This window comes from Prinia subflava, chromosome 3 (assembly GCF_021018805.1).
Source record: "Prinia subflava isolate CZ2003 ecotype Zambia chromosome 3, Cam_Psub_1.2, whole genome shotgun sequence".
Classification (NCBI taxonomy): domain Eukaryota; kingdom Metazoa; phylum Chordata; class Aves; order Passeriformes; family Cisticolidae; genus Prinia; species Prinia subflava.
Genome location: NC_086249.1, coordinates 16,222,151 through 16,241,153, shown reverse-complemented (window position 1 = coordinate 16,241,153; position 19,003 = coordinate 16,222,151). Strand labels below are relative to the sequence as shown.

Here is a 19,003-nt window from a genome sequence, read left to right as displayed (position 1 = left end):
TCAGACTTTTCTGGCAGAATAGAAACACCTTTTTTGGTATCAATTCATCAATTTTTTGCTATTTCTTCTAATGATCAGTAAGATTCATGTTGTGGTTTGCTGCTAAGAATGTACAATATCCACATTTCTGGTTCACTTTCTGTTAAGTGATCAATATTGAGAAAGTCCTCAAGTTTCCATTTAATTCTGTTGCATGTTGTCTCAATCTGATTGACAATCTGATTAATTTTGTCAGAAGCACATCGTACTGACATAATTCAGTACAACCCCTAACTTCTTAAGAAGAAAAATAGCCTTTCTTTCTTTCTGGCTTATTGACTTGTTTTTGCAATGGCATCAAAAGACATCTTAATTTGCTTGTGGGATATATGACTAATAGAGTCATATAATAGAATACCTTTCATCCACACTGAAAACTACAGGATGAGACTTCATTGTTTTCTCTTGAAGAAATCGTTATGTAATTGCAGTACTTACTGAGATGGAAGATGTTCATTAAAAATCTGAGTTTTGCTTCAAAGCTTCCAAGCCTCAAAGTCAAGTTAATATTTTCTGTAGAAGTGAAAAGTCAATAATATATAAAGCAATTTGAATTTAATTTACATAATGTAAAATAAAACTACTTCAGAACAATGCAGAGTTTTAGCAGAGTGTGAAAATTGTATGGCTTTGTTTGGTGAAGCCTAGCAATATATTATATTAAAATGCCTAGTAATCCCTGTGCTCTAATGGGTTTGTTACATACCTGGATTGTCTTGGAGGGAGTGCTATTTTCTTATAAGCTCACATGTTATAAAAGGTTTTATAATGACATGTATACATTGCATAATTAGACATTTCATAATGTTTAATAACAGTTTGGGTAAACAATAAAGTCTCATAGAGTAGTTTTCTTTGTGGAAGGAAGAACATGCAGAATACTTTCTTACCTGGCTGTCCCATAAATTTGGCAGAACAAAATGAAATTATATAAGAGGAAGTAGCTGGGTGTAAGAAAACAGGCATTGCTGTGGTGCTTTTTTTCATTCTTTAGCAATACCTAATTCTCTTTTGGTCCTTCATATTGTACATCCAAGCTTAGTAGTGACTGGTGTCTGGGATTTCAGACAGGCCAGCAAGATATTAAGTGTAGTAACTTATGGCCTAACTACTTATTAGTAGTTACTACTTTAGTCTGATTTTTCTCTTGCTGTAGGACCTTGTTCTTAAAGCATTAAGTTCTTGAAATTTTAAACCTAAGCGAGGCAAATGGAGGATGTGCAGTATCTGGGAGTGCAGACAGCCACTTTGCCTGTTGGTTGTTGTGGCAGTGTGTCCTAGAGATTATGACGTGGAAGCAAATCTCAAAAAGGACGAGAAGCAGCCCAAAGCAGCCTCAGACAGTGTGTGAGGTGATGTTGAAACTGTATTCATAATCAAGACATTGGATTCATTCTTGCACATGGGTGATCAAGTTTTCTGCAGTACCCTGTAGTGGCTTGTGACTAGATTTAACAGAGGACTGAAAAATGGTATTGTCCCAGGTGGATTTGAACCTGCTTAGTCTGATGGCACTACTGCAAGAATTTGGAGTAGCAGTGTTCAAGTCAAGTAGGGCTCACTTTGGAACTTACAGATTTTTGTCACTCACTGGACAGCTACGTTTTCAACACTTTCAAGGCAAAATTATCTCCTCTTCCTGTAATTTAACAGTTTACTACAAACAAGTATTGAGTGAACTTCAGAATGAAGTGATTAAGAGGGTTTATTAGCTAGAGAAGTTTTTTAGAGCTGGGACCTACCAAAGCATCCATATGCTTTGCAGTGCATGAAAGAGGAGTAGAGGTAGTACAGAAATGCAAGAAATTAAACAAAAACCATAAAAAATGGACTAAATATGAATATAACCAGAAGTGAAGGAAATGGTGCAAAGAGAAAGCAAAAGAAATAGAGTTGTTTGATTTAAAGGAGAAAGGATCAGAAAAGATGTGAAAGACAACTTCCCATTTGAAACTATAAAGCCAAAAGGGCAAATGGTTCCTTGCACCTGTTACGAGCAGAAGAATAAAGCTCACAGCTTGAACTCCATTAAGGATTATGTAGGTGGCATATGCCTTCTGCATTTGTTTCTGTTTGATCTTTGTTGGTCTGACTGCACCCACAATATCAGTACCATGCTGCTGTTTGGGGGCATTTTCAGTTATGCATGCTAAAATATAGCTCCCATTCTCAAAGCAATTCTCTTGAAAAACCTGGTGCTCTTTCCACTAAAGGCTCCAGAATTATTGGCAAAATTAGACAACTGATGGTAAAATTTAGCCCTGTACAGCTGGACAGCACAAAGACAATCTCATATTTTGGTCTCACTTTAATCAACAAAACAAGATTTCTCTGAAGGGTAAGCCTTATTCCAGGTTCCATGATTTCACGATAATTTTCTCTATAAATTACAGTGTGAAGACTCCATATTTCAACTGTATTCAATCCAGTGTGATGCATAAGTACAAGAAAAGTAATTTTCCTCACCTGAATGAATTTAGTATTAAATGTACTGACAGTTTATTAGATACTTGGAAAACTACAGAACTAGGCAAATACTGTGTATAATCTGTTTGGAACCTTTTTATTTGTTGTGAGTGCTTTACAGGGAACCATTACAAAAAGTATATTTAATTTGTATAATTATTGAACAATTCCTTAAAGAGTAGCAAGTGCTCTACTCAGAGGACTTTACTTGCCTGAGAGAGCCAAATTACTAAAAGATTGCCAACACCCCTCTCACCCCTTTATAATAAATTCAGAAAAATTGCTGTACCATAGGAATGAAAATTTTAAATATACATTGTTTTAAATACTGTATGTACTTTGTGATGGTTGAAGGTGCTAAGGAAAAAAAAACAAGTTTGTATATAAAAGTCAGAAATAGCCTGTTTGTGGAACTGAGTGATAAATGTAATAACATACAACACCAAGCAAAATACCTGGGTTTTTTGTCAAAATTTACAAATCTGTACCATAAGGTTAGATTAAGTTTCAGTCTCTGTAGGTAGCATGCATTTACTTACCTTTTAGTAGCCAATGTTTTCTCATCTCGTGTAGATTTTGTTTTAGTGTAGGTTGTATCTATATCATAACCATAATAAGGAAGTAACCTGAACCTACTCATTTGTCATCTGTGAAAACATTTATGTATTATCATGAGGAATCCTTATGACTTCTTTTCAAGCCAATGTAGCACTTTTTCATCACCTTGTAATGAGTGTGGGATTCAGTGTGTCTGTGGTAGTTCAGTTTTGAGAAGTGCTCTTATCTAAGGTCCTACTCTTCCAGATGGCGAATAAATGAATGTTTTCTTTTATGAATTATGGTGTTATACTTCTGTCGTGCAAAACATGAATCCCACTGATGTCCAAAAACCTCTGTTTGACTGGATAATCTGCTTATTCTGAGAAAGGATATAAGAAAGCCTTCCTTGATAGTCCTGAATACTATCAAATTTCCATTCTCATGGAGATAGATAGACTTAGTTCGGTGCTCAAATGACGCTTCTCTTTTGTGCTGCCCTTAATATCGGCAGGCAGGTTGCCTCTATTTTGTTTCATGTTCTCTTTTAGGATTTTCCTGCAGATGACCCCCAGAACCTGTACATTCTTCAGAATGCCTGCTGGGCAGGATTTCTCAAGTTATAAAATGGAAAGAATAATTCTTTCAGCTGAAAAAGTGTTAAAAAATATTGTGAATGTAGTATTCAGTCAAGTCACTTATATTTTGTTGTTTTGGTTTTTTTTCTTTTCCAGGATTACTTACTGCCATCTACCTTTCCAGAGTAAATGGCTTTATGTTGGAACAGAGAGAGGAAATACACACATTGTAAATATTGAGTCCTTCATTCTTTCTGGATATGTTATCATGTGGAACAAGGCAATAGAGCTGTAAGTGTAGATTTTTATTTTCATTTGTATGTGTGGTCATTTTCATAGCTGTCTTAAGTTTAATTTTTTAGGAATTGTTTGGTTTTGCAAATATTACCAGATCTTTTGAAGCCTTTAATTTCTGAATGCATATGCAGGATTAACTGGCTTTTTACAGGACATTAGGAATCAGATTTATGTTACAGACCATGTAATTATGTTTCATATGGAAGAAAAAAGCTTGGTGTACTGTTTAACTGGGAAGTTCCTTGAGATACAGAAAGTCTTTAATCACTAAAATTCAGATTTTGCTGTTTTTATGAGGAAAACTTGATCACCATATCCTCTAACCTGTGAAGAGAGTAAAGGAGGATATTTGCCCTAAGACTCTACAGAGAACTTTTCTTCATTGACTGTGGAATCATTTAGATGAGAAGGGACAGGAGGAAGTCTCTAGACCAAGCCTTCTGCTCAACACAGTGAGAAATTCAAGGTTAATTGAAACAGATCAAAACCTGATGAAGTGACAGGAAAGATAATGAGTGCCTACTAAATGATACTTCTGTAAAAAGCTAATCCAGGTACCTCTGTTGGGGGTATGAAATGGAAAGAGACATACAAAAATCCGACTACGATACATCTATGCTTCCTGCAAGTAAAAGCATTGACAGGAATGAAAAACGCTTTCTCTGCTGTTTCCTCTGTGAAGTTCCAGCAAGGGGAACTTCTGTGGGAAAGCTCAAAGTTCTTCTTGCAGTTTCTGAGACATTTGCTTCATGTTGTGAGAGACCTGTAACCTCTGGTAGTAAACGGAAATACAGCGATCTCAGTGAACCAAGAGAACATAGCTAAGAACAGGGTTACAGGCCTGCAGTGTAACCCCAGTTCTCAAAAATTCCTTCCTTTCTTTTCCCTCTATTATTATTATTATACTTACCACGCTGTGTGCCAAGTTGAACTGATGCCTCATTTTCCTTCTCCATCTCTGCCCTCACCAAATTTGATAGGCACAGTTGTACAAATCTAGGTTTACCTTCAAAGGACATAAAACCAAGGATTCAAATAGTAATCAGGATTCAGTCTGCTGGTAAATCTTTTGTCCAGTTCTCAGTTTTCGAATGTTTGGTTGTTCTGTCCCTGTAAGACTGCTCAGCTCTGCTTAGTAGTTTTGGCTGCAAAAAAGTACTGCTGGAAAACGTGGTTTCCATTGAGTATGATAATTTTGATGAGTTATTCAGGTGGAAAGTATCCTATCTGTTTCCTGTTTCTCACTTTGTTTTGGTGACATTGACATATTGGAGGGCTTTTTGAATCCTGTATTTTAGAGTGTCTGTGTTTACTATATTGAATAGATAAAATCTTAAAGTTTTCGAGAACAACACGTTTTCATTTTGTGTGCACTTGTAATTTTCTTTTCTCCAGAAATCAGGATGTTTCCATTCTGTAGGGAAATAGATCCAAAAGTTTTTTATGGACTGTAAACCTTCTACTAAGTTTCAGTTGCTAATTATTTGAAAATTCTTCTGGGTAAATGTTTTTAAATTATTTTCATGGCCGAGACAAACATTTTTCATGAGAGTAGAATAGAATGATGCCTCTCTTTCTATGTGGGAAATAAGGGCTGCTTTCTAACAAACTTCACTACTGATTTGTTGACATAGGCTAGATGCTGTGCAATATGCTCCCTCTCCAGAACTTTCAAGGAAGACAGCAGCCCCTCCTAACTATCTTCTTTGTATTTTCTATGCAGGAAAATACCTAGATTTCCCAAAATTTTCCTTTCCATAAGTTGTAAAAGGTAATGACAGCATAATAAAGGTAGACCTCAAGTACTTGGAGGCGCTGCTTGATTACCAAAACAGGTTCTTCTCCTAAAAAGCAAGTTTGCCATGTACTGTTTTGCTGACAGGTGAGCACAGGTATTCATTCATTACTGCTTCTAGTTCTACCAGTCTTATGAGGAGAAATTGATCCATGTAAGTGTGCTTCTGGATATGGAGTGGAGGGAGTTGTCCTTGTAAATATTTTGCAGGTGGACAAGGGATCCTATGTGTCTCCAGATAAGCATCTCTGTAGTAGAGGAAGAGGCTGGTGGGAACAGTGGTGATGTTTGCCACAGCACCCACTTTTATGGATGCTGTAGTGCTTCTGAAGTTGAAACTGGGTGACTCAGTAATGTAATTTGAACTCTCTCTGGTAATAAACTATGATGTCTATTCCAGTACTGTTGCTTTCCTGCACGTAAAATGGAATGTAGATTAGCTTTTAAAGGAAATGTTATTAACTTTAAATGCACTTTATGAGGCCGAGCTTATGATTGTGGACTTTCCTTTAGAATAGTACTGAGAAAAATGTTTGAGAGAACAGTTTTATTTTGGGCCATGGATATGTTCTGATTTGATATGTTTTTTAATCTCCACATTATTTTCATATAATTGTTACATATTTTTCACATTTTAGTATTATAGGATCGTAAAATAATTCATCTTTTAAGGCTTCTCTGGAATTTTCAAGACCAACTTCCATCCTACAGTAAAATCAGGTTTTTCTGGTGTGTTTAGGTTCACAGGGTCTGTTGATGTTAGGTGCTTTCAATGACAAAAGAAAATGGGAAAATATGTAAAATTCAGTAAAATCTTCAGCCTTACCATGAACAGTGTAAGGGGCAATGGTGCTCATAACATTAAGTTCTGAGTTAATGATAACATTTCTGAGTGTGAGGTTAGCTTGAAGATGTTACTATTCTCTATAAAGCTTGGAAAGAAAGGGATTACCTTTTGTGCAATCTTTCAAACTTAATGGCAAGAAAAGACCAGTAAAAGCCATTGCTCTGCGGCTATATTTAAGTCCTCAGTTTAGATGGAGGGTTTGTAAATAAAATTTTAAGTGTTTCAAGTTTGTGTAATATCTGCTCTAACAAGCCTGAAGGAGTTCATCCCTCTTCACACAATTCTCATCCAGTTTCTAGAACTGAAAGTCTACCAACATAACTTCTCTTTCTTTTAATTGCCTCCCCCTTACTTTTCACTGGTTTGTGTCTACTTCTAATGAAATCTCCATGTAACCCTCATCCTCAGAAACAACCAAATATTCTGAGTCAGTGAGTCCTATCAAGTGACTGCAAGAATTTTTTGTAACAATGATTCTGTTGCAATGAAAGATTGAGGTGAAAGTGTTTGCCAGTTTGAAGACTTGAGAGGAAAACTGGTTTAGATGTAATATTTTTTGACTTTGCATATGATGCAAGAAATCTGATCACCTTATCCTGCACAGCTGCTTTTACTTACAAAGCTGGCATTTGGTGCAGAGGGGTTTTTCTGTGATTTTTTTCTTGTCTGCTTTTGTATCTGAAAGATCTGTAGAACACTGGTTTTTTGAGTGATGGTGGTTTTATGCCTTGTTTAGAAGCTTCTAGTGGAGAAAAATATCAAAAAGATGATTGCAATACATATTTTATCATAAGAGTTTATCGTCTTCTCTTACAGGAGAGATCATTCAGTGAGCTTAAACAGTATCTAATGTTAGTTAGAAATTAAGGCCTGAACAGCTAATAATGCAAAGGAAACGGGGTTTTGCTGTTTGTTTTGTTTGTTTGGGGTTTTTTTAATATTATTTTCAGAACAAAGTTGTAACCAATTCTGGAAGTTACAGGAAAAATTTCCTTCTTAAATCATCTGCACTGTCTGTGTCTCAGTGGACCTGTCCTTGAACAGAGCTGAGGAAAAACACAAGCATATGGGTACCAATTCTTGTCTCAGCCATTTCTATAATCTCATGCATTATCACTACTTCAGGCCACACTGAAGCAATCTTCTCAGCTAAGAATGAATAAATTAAAACTTTTTCACTTGTCATTTCTCTGTCATGTAGCAGAGCTAGTCCTTTGCCAGAGGGGTTTGAGGCTCATGATACTGTTTGCTTTTCTACTCTCTTATTAAGCAAACTGTTTCTCTCTTTTCCTTCCAAATGTTTGGAAACAGCTTTGGAAGAGAAAAATAGTCAATGAGCCCAGCATGTCTCCATTTACTCCAGCTACAGTGAGATCAATTTTCACAGCATGATCATACATTTGGGAAGGTCATCTAGTGTTGGAAAGGAAAAGATCTTTATGTGTGTCCTCTGAACTCTAAAAATGAAAAATCTGCATTATAAGCCCCCAGTAAGATTCCAGTGTTTTAACACGCCACTGTTAATGAATGAATTACTGAAACTTGCCAAAATTTTTGAGATTTGGAGGGTCATCGAATTGGGCAGACTGGAACTGAATTATGACAGAGCCATAACTTGGTATCTCCTTTCTCAGCCCTTTGTTACCCATCCCCATTTCCTAAAATGGAGACTCAGAATCAGTAGACCCACAGCAGTGAGGCAAAGCAGTACAAAGGGGGAGAAGTAAAAGTCCAGAAGAATCTGCTACCCCCTCTGTGTGCAGACCCAAATGGAGGTAGTTATTAGTATAAAAAAAGCACGATTTTCAAGGCTTCCTTCTTCCGGACATTTCAGAAAGTGTGTCTAAGACTCAGAGTTGCATCTTGTGGTTGAACTGATTCTTGCTTACTCCAACTCCCAGCTTTGATCCACAGCATATGAACAATGTGTCTAACTTACTCATTGTGTTATATTTCTCTATGGCTCTACCAATGAAAAGAAGGTCTTAAATTCCCTGGAGCACTGCACCTTTATGGTAGGCGGAATTGTGGGAGATGTCTGACTACTGACAGTGAAGAAGTATTTGTCTATGCACTTTCAACTTCGTAACAATGACTAATATGGATGTTTTCTTTCTTTACCCCCTCTTCCAACTCCATCTATCAATTCCTAACACCAGATTTTTATTCTTCTCAGAAATTGTTACAGTACTTCTCCAATTGTGCAGGCTATTTTTTCTTTTGAAAGAAAAATAAGGTTTTGATTTGAATCTATTTTGTCATAACGTACTTTTACCTGCCTTAAAGATTGTCGTGGTATTAGGAGTTCTTACGACAGTATTCAAGTCACTTGATTTCTTAGATGCATAAAACATTCCAGGATTATTGAGGAATACATCATCTATGTATTTTCCACATTTTGCTGCGTCCAGATTTGTAACGTTGCTGAAGACTTCTTTTTGAGCTTTCTAATTTTAGGATAAAATAATCAAATAAAAGCTTCCATCCTTACAAGCCTTTGAAGACCGTTTTATGGTGACTGCTGTCTTAATTTCTGTCCACCTCTTCTGAGTAAGAGTCTTACAGCATAACCACTCTTTCATTTCCCCAAATGAATATACACCAAGTAAATGAGTACCTGCTGCTGTCAGGAACTTCTGATGAAGTGCAAAGCAACTCAAAGTATCATTATCTTCTTAACAAACACATAGTTTTAATTCTGTACAGCTGTCATGGGAATCTTTGGTTCCATTTTTCAATTCTGCAGTCTGTTTTTTTGGGCTTAAAGGGCAACGAAGACTATGAAATGTTGCAAAGTTTTGTATCAATAGCTCATAGTTTTTTCTTGCTCTGTTGAAGTTAGATTTCATTTCAGAAATTTTTTACTGCAAATCATTGCTGATAGTTTTTGGACTTGACCTTTTTTTCTTTTTTCTTTCTGCTATGTATTGACTTGGATTTGTGTTTTATCCTTTTTTGTGTCTTTTCAGAGCTTTTATTTTCTCAGTCCTTCTCAGCTGTACTCTGGCTGCTATTTGGGAATGAAAAATTCCCTGCTCAGCTATTCCACTTATATCTTATTTTTACCTGCTGATTCTTCTTTATTTTTCTCTTTCTCAAGAAGTAGAATCTAATTAGTTTTTATGTAGTTTCCCAAAGCCAGCTTGAAGGAATGCCTATACACAAGTATCTGTCATCAACAGTAGAGTGCTTTATTCACAATAGCTTCAAATCTTCAAATTCACAATAGCTTCAAATCTTCAAATGTGGTTGATTTTCCAGCACCTCTTTGTCCTTTCCAGGAGCTGTTGGATCTCTGCTTTTGCATTTAATACAATTCAGTGGCAGTGTTTTTTCTTTGTAGGTAGTTCCATAATGACAATATCCAACTCTCCAATCTCCTGGACAGCTTTAATGTAATAGAAATGAGGGGAAACAGAACATTTTATGTATACTAAAACAACTTAAGGCAAAATGGGATTTTGTGTGTAGACATTTCCGCATGCAGTATAATTTACTGTATGAAAGTAGTAATTACTGTATCTGTAGCTGTGATAGCATTTCATGGGTTCTATAAAATGATGTTATTGATATAATATAGTTAACTAAATAATTGCTTTGTTTAATCCGGCTTGTAGTGCAGTCATGATGTCTACCCTCAAGAGAAATTGTCTGTAGAGCCTAATGCCTTGCTCTCCTTTTACGAGCAACACTTCCCTAGGGCTCCAAAAGATATTGTTATTTCTATTTATACCTTCCTTGAGGAGACAGGGAGATGCAAGAAGTGAGGCACTGATCCTAGTCCTGGTCTTAGTGTGACACAAAGGATGGGGTTTGCGTTCCTCGCCACAGTCCTGTACCCAAAGGGGATAACACCACTTCAGGAGAAGCAAACCAGAGGTTTATCGTGTCACTCCTTCTGTATCCAGCAGTTGGGCAGGCTCAGAGCAACACGCAAAAGGTCTTGCAGAATTGAGGGAGTTGCAGTGCTTTCACACACAGCTTTCTTCCTTGCTCCGCCTGAACTGGGATTATTTTGTATCAGTTTATCCTCCCACAAACGTCTCACCCAAGACAGGATTGTGCATGTTCATCCAAAACCAAATATCAAACTTTATGCTACATCTTGTGAATATTCCTTGTTATGTAATCCAAAGAAGAATCAGTTTTAAATCAAATACTTTACTTGCTGTGTATAAAAAAAATCTATGTTTCTTGGAGCCCTGGAAAGGCAGTGCAGGAGAACTGCCAGAGAATAGGCTCTGCAATTCCAAAAAGCTTCAGAAACATCTGTTGTCATCTGTGTGTGTGATCTTTCTGTGATGGCACATGTGAAATTAGTTTTGGTATATACAACAACTATTTGAAAAGGATCCTTTCTGCTTTCCTGACAGAAGCCATGTTATGACTGCCAAACTTAGTAGACTCCCTACTTACTCTTACCTATGTATAAACAAAGCTGGCCTCTGTTAAGAGATCAAGGAAATTGTGCACGGTGGATCCTGGCTGGTTGTGAAACCTCCACCCAAACACTCTCTCACTCCCTGTCCTCAACAGGACAGGGAAAGAAAATAAGATGGAAAAGTTAATGAATGAAGGTAAAATCAGGAAAACCACTTGCTTACCAGCTACTGTCAATGGAGAAACTAGACTTGACTTGGAAAAACTTAATTTATTGCCAGAGAATAGAATGGTGAGAAAAAAGACAAAAACAAAAGCCCCTTCCCCCAGATCCTCATGTTTCCTAGACTGATTATGTATGTGTGAAAACTAAGCAATGGTTTATTGAGTCTTTTGATAGAGTGACATATCTGACAGTTTTAAATTTAATGGAAGTGAAAGAAAAAGGAAGAAGCCAGAGCTAAAACATACAAAACAACTAAATTGTTAAAATAACAAGAAGTAAGGTAATATGAATACTAAGAGAATACTTATATCCAAAATACAGGAAAGACAATGAGGAAAAATAAAATCTCATATATTTAGTGCACAGACTGATGTGCTTGGTATCAACTTTGCTGATATTGTATGTAAAGCTGTTATTCAACAAAACTAAAGAAATAGCTAGGTGTGTAACAATTAAATTACAATACTCTTAAAAGAAACAAAAAGTGCCAGAGGGAAAAAAAATACCCAAACCCTACAACATTAATACAATGCAGTAAATCCCAGTATCCTCCAACTACAATGAATTCAAGAGGGAAATGGAGCAGATTGGAAAAGGTATTGTATTAGTGAAGGTTTTCAACTGAAGTTTTAGCATGGAAATTTAAGGCTACACCCTGCAGGAATATAAGATAAAAATAAGACTGGTAGTAAAAGACAGGGGGTTTATACCATTTACAGAGGAACAAGGATCTTATGTGACTATGAAGGTATGCTTAGCCTGGAGAGTAGAGGACAGCTCATGTAAGAGTTTGCTTCTACCCAAAGAGAACTTGATACATTCTTTGGAAGCAACATTATATGTATCCTTCAAAGAAACTGGTTGCACAGATTTATCTAAACTGTTCCTGACTTTTAAAATTAGTAGGTACAAAGAGCTGACTAAATGGAATCAATCTTTAACTTAGAAAGACAGCATGCTCTTTTTCTTTCTCCCTCCATTTGTCGTGATTTTTGCAATATTCCTGGTCATGTACCAAGACTGGAATGGCCAAGCAACCCACCATGCATCCTGGTTGGTTCAGTGGCCTGGGATAGCTGCCCAACCCATTGTGCTCTGTCAGCCTCCATGTGCTTCTGCTACCACCTTGTTTGGCCCCAGCTCTCTGGGGAGATATATCTGATGTTTGCTTGCCTCTGCTCTCTCTTATGTCATCTGTCTGTGGTTCTTATCTGGCTAAAACCTGAAAATTCTTATGCTGTGTCTTCTCTTCTTGTTTTTTTCTCTTGTTCTTGCCATTCCTCCTTTGCCCATCACTGCACAGGCAGCCTATACTCCAAATAGACCTGTTCTTTCCATCAAAATTGTCTGACCAGTTCAGACAGGTGAATCTGTGTCAGAAACAACATTTGAAACAGCCTAGAATGTCCCAAACTGCCACATGCACTCCCTCAGGACAGAGGTACAAGACATGTAGGTCTAAGCACTGCTTGCAAACAACCTCATCTTGTCCCTCCATTTCTTGTCTCTGCTTACCTACCCTGCCTGCTCCAAGGCCTGGTGTTGTGCAAATGATGTTTTTATTTCAGTATGGGTTACTCAGAAACAGAAGCTCAGCCAGGGGGTCCCCTCTGGTGAGTTGGCTTGGATAGGAATGACAGACAGATCTCCTGCTATCTGCATCTCTGTAAAAAATGGGTTTTTGCCATGTCTCAGGCCAAATGGGTGCTTGCTGCTGGCATCATGAAAGACAGTCTGTGTAGAATGTCACTGTATAAACCATCTGTCCACTGCTTTCCTGCTGATCTCATTTCTGTGATGGGATATGCTGCAAAATGCTCTTGCAGAAACCTTGCTTATGGAGACATCATGTAGGAGAATAACATGCTGCATGTTCAGGATGTCTGGAGTAATTTCTCATTGTCCTCAGCTCACAAATAAATATCAGAGTAGATCTTTGCCTCTCTGCTTTGACCCAGCTTTGGTGCATGATGAAATAGTTAAAGCATTTAAAACACAATGGGGGCAAAGTATAGAGGCCAGAGAAGAGTGTGCATGCTTTTAAGAGTTTTGGAGCATACTGTTCTGGGAAGGAGGAGCCTATGAGGTTATGGATCAGTCCACAGTGTTTTAATGTTTGAGTTGTCTGAGAATTTTTGTGTCCCACTCTCAATCCTGGAGTCTGACCTGTAGAACAGAAGCCAGTTTTGCTACAGTGCAGTGTTCAGCCAAAGAAAGAGGCCATTATTTTCAGAAAATCCTTTAAGTAGTTTGGCTGGAAAAGCTTGTTTTGGTTCGTTTCTGTAAATCTCTTGCAGATTGTTTTCAAACTTGCACCCTAGGTCATTTTACGTATGATTTCCAGATAAATTCTTCACTTTATGGGCTCTGCCAATCTCTGCCATATTCTTTTTCCTGATGATCTTTGGTGAACCAAAGACCAGTCATGCAAGTTCAGATTCTAAGCTGAACTCCAAGGAACGTGTACTCTGACCCCAGAACCTAGATGGGAGAAAGGTACTCTTCTGTGCAGGCATTCATTGTGGACTGGTGCTTGTCTTCTTGCTCTCTATGACTGCCAGGGCCTGAAGGTCAGGTCAGAAAAGATGATAGATGAAAAATCTCCATCTGTTCAATCAGTTTCCTCTGATTTGCATTTGCTGCCACGTGCTGGACATTAGTAACTTCAGCATTGTCACATATGACGCAGTTGATGCGTGTTTCAAAAAAGGGAGGGGATGTCAAGAATAGTAATTAATCTCCATATAGGCTTACAAAGGATGGATGTTGTGGCTGAGGAGCCCCAGTAAACACGCATTGTGGGTGTGTGTTAGTTGGTCTGAAGATAAGATAAGGCTTTACAGATCAGAGAGAGGCAAGATGCTCCATTTCTCAAACTCCATTGCACTAATGCTAAGATGCTTCCTGCCTGGGCAGTGTAGGTGAGGTTACTGAAACCCCGTCTTTAGTGACATTGGAATTTGGTGAGTCATGCTATCAGTATCTGAAATGAATCCAGTGAAGCCTCTGTAAATCCTTGGCAAATTAGCCTTCAAATGGAACAAGTAAGGAGGGAGGGTCAAAAAGAGATGGAATAGAGAATAGAAAAGGCAAAAAAAGCTGTAAGAATGAGAGAGGGAGGAAGTTACTGTAACAGGAAGAATAGTGAGATTTAAAAAAATAAAGAAGGAAGGATTCATTAAGAAAAGAGAATCTTTGCCTATAATGGCAAAAAGGAAATAGAGGAGAACATGAAAAGATACCTACCTATAACTTTACCCTGTTAGGCTTTTTGCAATTATTTTTAAACCATTGAAGGTACATGTTAGCACACCTAGAAAATGAAGTATCTAGCTCTTCTTACAACAAAAAACATTCACAGATTTTAATTGATTTTTGTCTTGCAGATCCACCAAGACTCACCCTGGCCCAGTTGTACATTTAAGTGACAGCCCAAGAGACGAGGGAAAAGTGAGTACAGCAATGTATAAAATTTTGCAGCATTTCATAGACTTTGTTTGCTTTGTTACTCTTTCCTTTTGCTTACTCACTAATTTTGTTGTCTGCTTTCCTTCTATGTTTGCAGATCACTTTAACTATTTTACTGTTCTTAAGAAAAAAGATTATCTTTTTACAAATTTAATGAGTAAACTTTAGTGATACAGGCAACATACTGTTGAAATTTATAGCCATCTAAATTGTTCCCGTTTAAAAAAGCTCGACTTTGTCTAAGTAAGATTTGACCAAAAACTGTATCATGACTTCAGTACTTGGATAAACATGCTCTTATGAAGACATTATAGTAAGTTTTTATACGATAGCAAATCTTTTCTTATATAAGAATTATCATGATAATAACCCAGGTTTTGAACTTGCTGCTGTTTGCTATTCTCAACTCTGTTCACTGTCCACAAGTGGAAGCCAAACATGTAGTCAGAGCATTGGGGTTGTGACTGATACCAGCAGGAGGCACAATCAGAGTTGGCTTTATTTGTATGGCAGCTTTTCAAAGATGAAATATGGTTGACAGAATTCCGATTCTATTAAAGCTTTTTTTTGTTTGTTTATATGTTGCTACTGATATTTGAGCATTTTGCTTGTGTGGAAAATGGTATTTAGCTCTCTCACTGATTTTGATCATTTTTAGTAATTGCGTTTCAGTGTGTCTTTATAAAGTACTGCACCTTCCCAATGGTGTATCTGTTTGACAGTGTGCCTCACATAACAGCTAACACTTGTTAGAAGCTACCAGCAGTTTGAATTCCTGATAGTGATATGGGGGATATTATGCAGAAATTATGGGTACCTAGAAAAGCACTGATGACCACATCTGATTTTCATTTGCACCACTTGTCCTTGAATTTACCCACATTGCCAGGTGAACTACGTGCAAATGGTAATGAACCATTTGTAGCACTTGTGAACCAACAACCTCGATGGCATCTCTAAGCCTTTCTGGAAGAATCACAATAGGTCAAGCAATTTAGAATACTATCAAATAAACTAATTAAACATTATGAAGGGTAGTGTTCTAGCCTCAAACAAGAAGTGGTCAAGAAATGCAATTTTTATTATCTATGGCAAAATTTAAGAGAGAATAAGGTTTATTGACGAGGCATCATTCTCGTTTGCTGGCCACAACAGAAGCTGCTGATGAGCTACCTAAGGCACACAGTGCAGGAAAAAAAGGGTACTAAAAGAAAAAATGATCTTGTCAGTGAAGATTTTTTACAGGAATGCCATGCACTGTGTCCAAACAGAAACCTAAAAATATTTTTCAGCAGGAAGAGAGAAGATGAAAAGGACTCAGACAAGGGAGTTAAAAAAGAACTGGCTTGGGAATACAAGTGCTTGTTGCTCAGAGGTCACATGGCATCTGGGCACAGATGAAATACTAGCATTCAAAGAACAACAGCAAATTCAGACAGATGTCTATGAAAAACAAATATTGAAAACTTATGGGGAGAAGCAGTAGAAAACGTAAGGTTTACTGAAATCATCTCAATGCAGCTCTTTATATCATTGATAAGTTGAGAGTGGTGTAAAGAATGGATTGGTGCTAACAAAATATTTGCAGTTTTACAGAATATAGAATTGATAGTGTTTACAGGAATATATCAGTAAAAAGTACACACAGATGTAAGAGAAGATCCAAGCTTTAAATCAAAAGACATAGTTCTAAATAAAAAATTCAACAGTAGAGAAATAAATTAAACTACATTAGTCAACTAAGTCTCATTAAACTTTAGTTGAAAGAATGCAGAATAAATCAATCATTATTCAGAATGAAGAAAAAAATGGGGAAAAAAGTAGCTGCTGGGACTTTTACTGTTCAACATGGTCATATATAGCCTAGAAAATAGAAGAAGCAGTGATGTGGCCTGGTTTGCTGGATTTTAGGAGGCTGAGCAACTCAGCAGTAAAATGGCAGGTTAAATACTATCTTTTTAAGTATATTCGGTGTAAATGATGATAGGTGATACATGTAGGGCAAAATATTTCTGACTTTACATATAAAAAAATGGATGTGAGCTGATGATTACTGTTTGGTATCAAGAGCTCTGAGTGATGACTGATAGTTCAATGGAAATGTCAGCTCAGTGCTCAGTAGTGAACAATAAAGAAAATCAAAATTAGTCATTGTGCAGAGAAGAATAGAGAACAAAACAAAGCTATTAAAGAAATGCATTGTTGATCTGCCTGCTGAATGCTGATTATAATACTTGTCCTTCTGTGTCTAAAATGAATGTAATGCTAAAAGAAATTCAGAGAAGGGACAGGGTTTTCTCTATGAGAGACAACTTAGTGAGACAGGAAAACTCACTATGGAAAAGACCTGATTGTGATTCCAAGTTTGAAAATCACAGCTGATATTAAAAGGATGGAAACAGCCCATAGTCTCTTTCAATACAAAACCTGAAAGGATACCAAATGAAGCTGACCTGTCAGATTCCAAACAAGGCAATTAAGTACTTCTTCAAATGTGCAGTGGGTAGAACCTATAAAACTTTTTCCAAATGCTATTGTATGTGCTGAAGATGTATTGATCACAAGGAAGACTAGAAAAGTTAACACAAAAGAAATCAATGTGAGGGTAAGTGAAGAGGTTTGCTGAATTCTCCTAAAAGGTTCTTAAAGGTGAGGTTAAACAGAGCCATGTATAGTTGAGGAGATGGGTATACTTGAATGAGAAAATTACTTCGACTGAGAGACTGTGTGGGAGTTACAAGTACTTGTCTTCTTCCCATATGATTTGGTATTTGCTCTTGGCCATTTCAGTAAAAGATACTGTCATAGGTAGATTTTTATTTAATTCAGCAGAGTTGTTCTTAGATAAAAGAGCTGTTTGATGATAGTTCTACATACTTTGCTTATCTCCACAGCTCCAAGTTAATTAAAGACCACCAAAATGTATTAGCGGCAGAAGTCAGAGTCCAGACATCACTTCATGATAGGCAGCAGACAAAAGTGTTCCTTGCATATGTTTCAGGAATTAAATAGTATATACAAATCAGTCATAATCATTACTCAAAGTACAGATGTTCTTGTGCTCTACAAGAGTATTACTCTACAAGTACTTTGCAAGAGTCCAGTGATACATAGCCTTCTTTATGTTATTATAACAAAGGTTTATTACAAAGTTGTTTACAGACCTGGGACTGTTTTGCTGAAGTAAATAAATATTTCCCCTATGAACACTGAGTGGTTGAGAGTCCTAAAACATGGTCAGACCTTTCAAAATCTAAGACAGTCTTAAGAGCTCTATTTGAAAGCCAGGGAAGTTTGTGCACTGGCAGTATCTTCACCTTTTTCATTAAGATCCTTTGAATTTCTAAAAGTTTGTTTGTTTCATTGACTTATGATTGGGTTCCTTGTGCCCAAAGAGTGAATGCAATTCCAGAAAACTTCTGCCATTCAAAACTTTTCCAGAGTGGCCTACAGGCAACTATCTAGGCAGGCTTTGGAGACAAGTCTCTTTTATGAATCTAACAAGTTGAGGCTGAAAGACAGACATCAAAGAGAATTTAGTCATTTAATGTGTCACTGAAGAACAATTCGGGGACCAAGTGATTAAGTTCATGAAATATAACTGTGTCTGCCAAATCAATTAATAGGTGTACATTAGGGACAGACTGGAGTGCACAGACATTTATAAATGACAGATCTGTAGCAAACACAATTTTTCTTGCTGACAAAAGAAAAGACATTAAATGCAACGATCTCCAGTTTCCCAGCAAATGGAGAAAGCTTAATAGGAAAAGGTTTAATATTATTTACAATTATCTGGTGGGCTAAACTTCCTATCTCTGAGTCTGAGTTCTGAGATCTAATAATACCTAAAAAAACAAACTTATTTGGCAGGCTTGTTTGTTTGTGATTTTTTCTCCAGCTGTTTTGTATTACCAGGACAAGGAAGGGGCTTGCTGGCATGTACCAGGATGTAATTAGTTGACTGTAAAAAAGAAATTTCCTCCCATCATCAAAAGCATTTGATGAAGAAAGATTTAGGTCAAAATGTGAAACAACTCCACTAAACAAGGAAGATCTTGCCAGGACTTCTCTCTCCAAATTCTGTCCTGTGTTCTGCTTGTTTTTGTAACCTAATTAAACATGAGTAGTTAAATGAGGTGGCACGAAAGGCAAGATAAATCTTTGGGGTTTTTTCCATCCTTGACTCTTTTTACTGTTTTTCTTTGACTGGGTTTTTCTCTCCAACTGCATTTATGGATGTTTTGCTTTTTACCTCTATTACAGATATAGAGCTTGTCTTATAGATTTCCTAAGTGATCACTGTGACTGAGAGGAGTGGGAATGTTTGAGTTTCCTATGGTTCAGACAGGTCAGAATCCAGAGCATCG

The 19,003-nt window shown here is 37.1% G+C and overlaps 1 protein-coding gene across 1 annotated transcript in view; it reads left to right on the top strand.

Moving 5' to 3' along the window:
• Positions 1-19,003, top strand: part of STXBP5L (syntaxin binding protein 5L) — a 177,184-nt gene that overhangs the window by 81,984 nt on the left and 76,197 nt on the right. The window contains exons 5-6 of the mRNA XM_063394030.1: positions 3,777-3,911; positions 14,552-14,615. Coding sequence (XP_063250100.1) covers positions 3,777-3,911; positions 14,552-14,615 — 199 coding nt within the window. The remainder of the gene's footprint in view (positions 1-3,776; positions 3,912-14,551; positions 14,616-19,003) is intronic.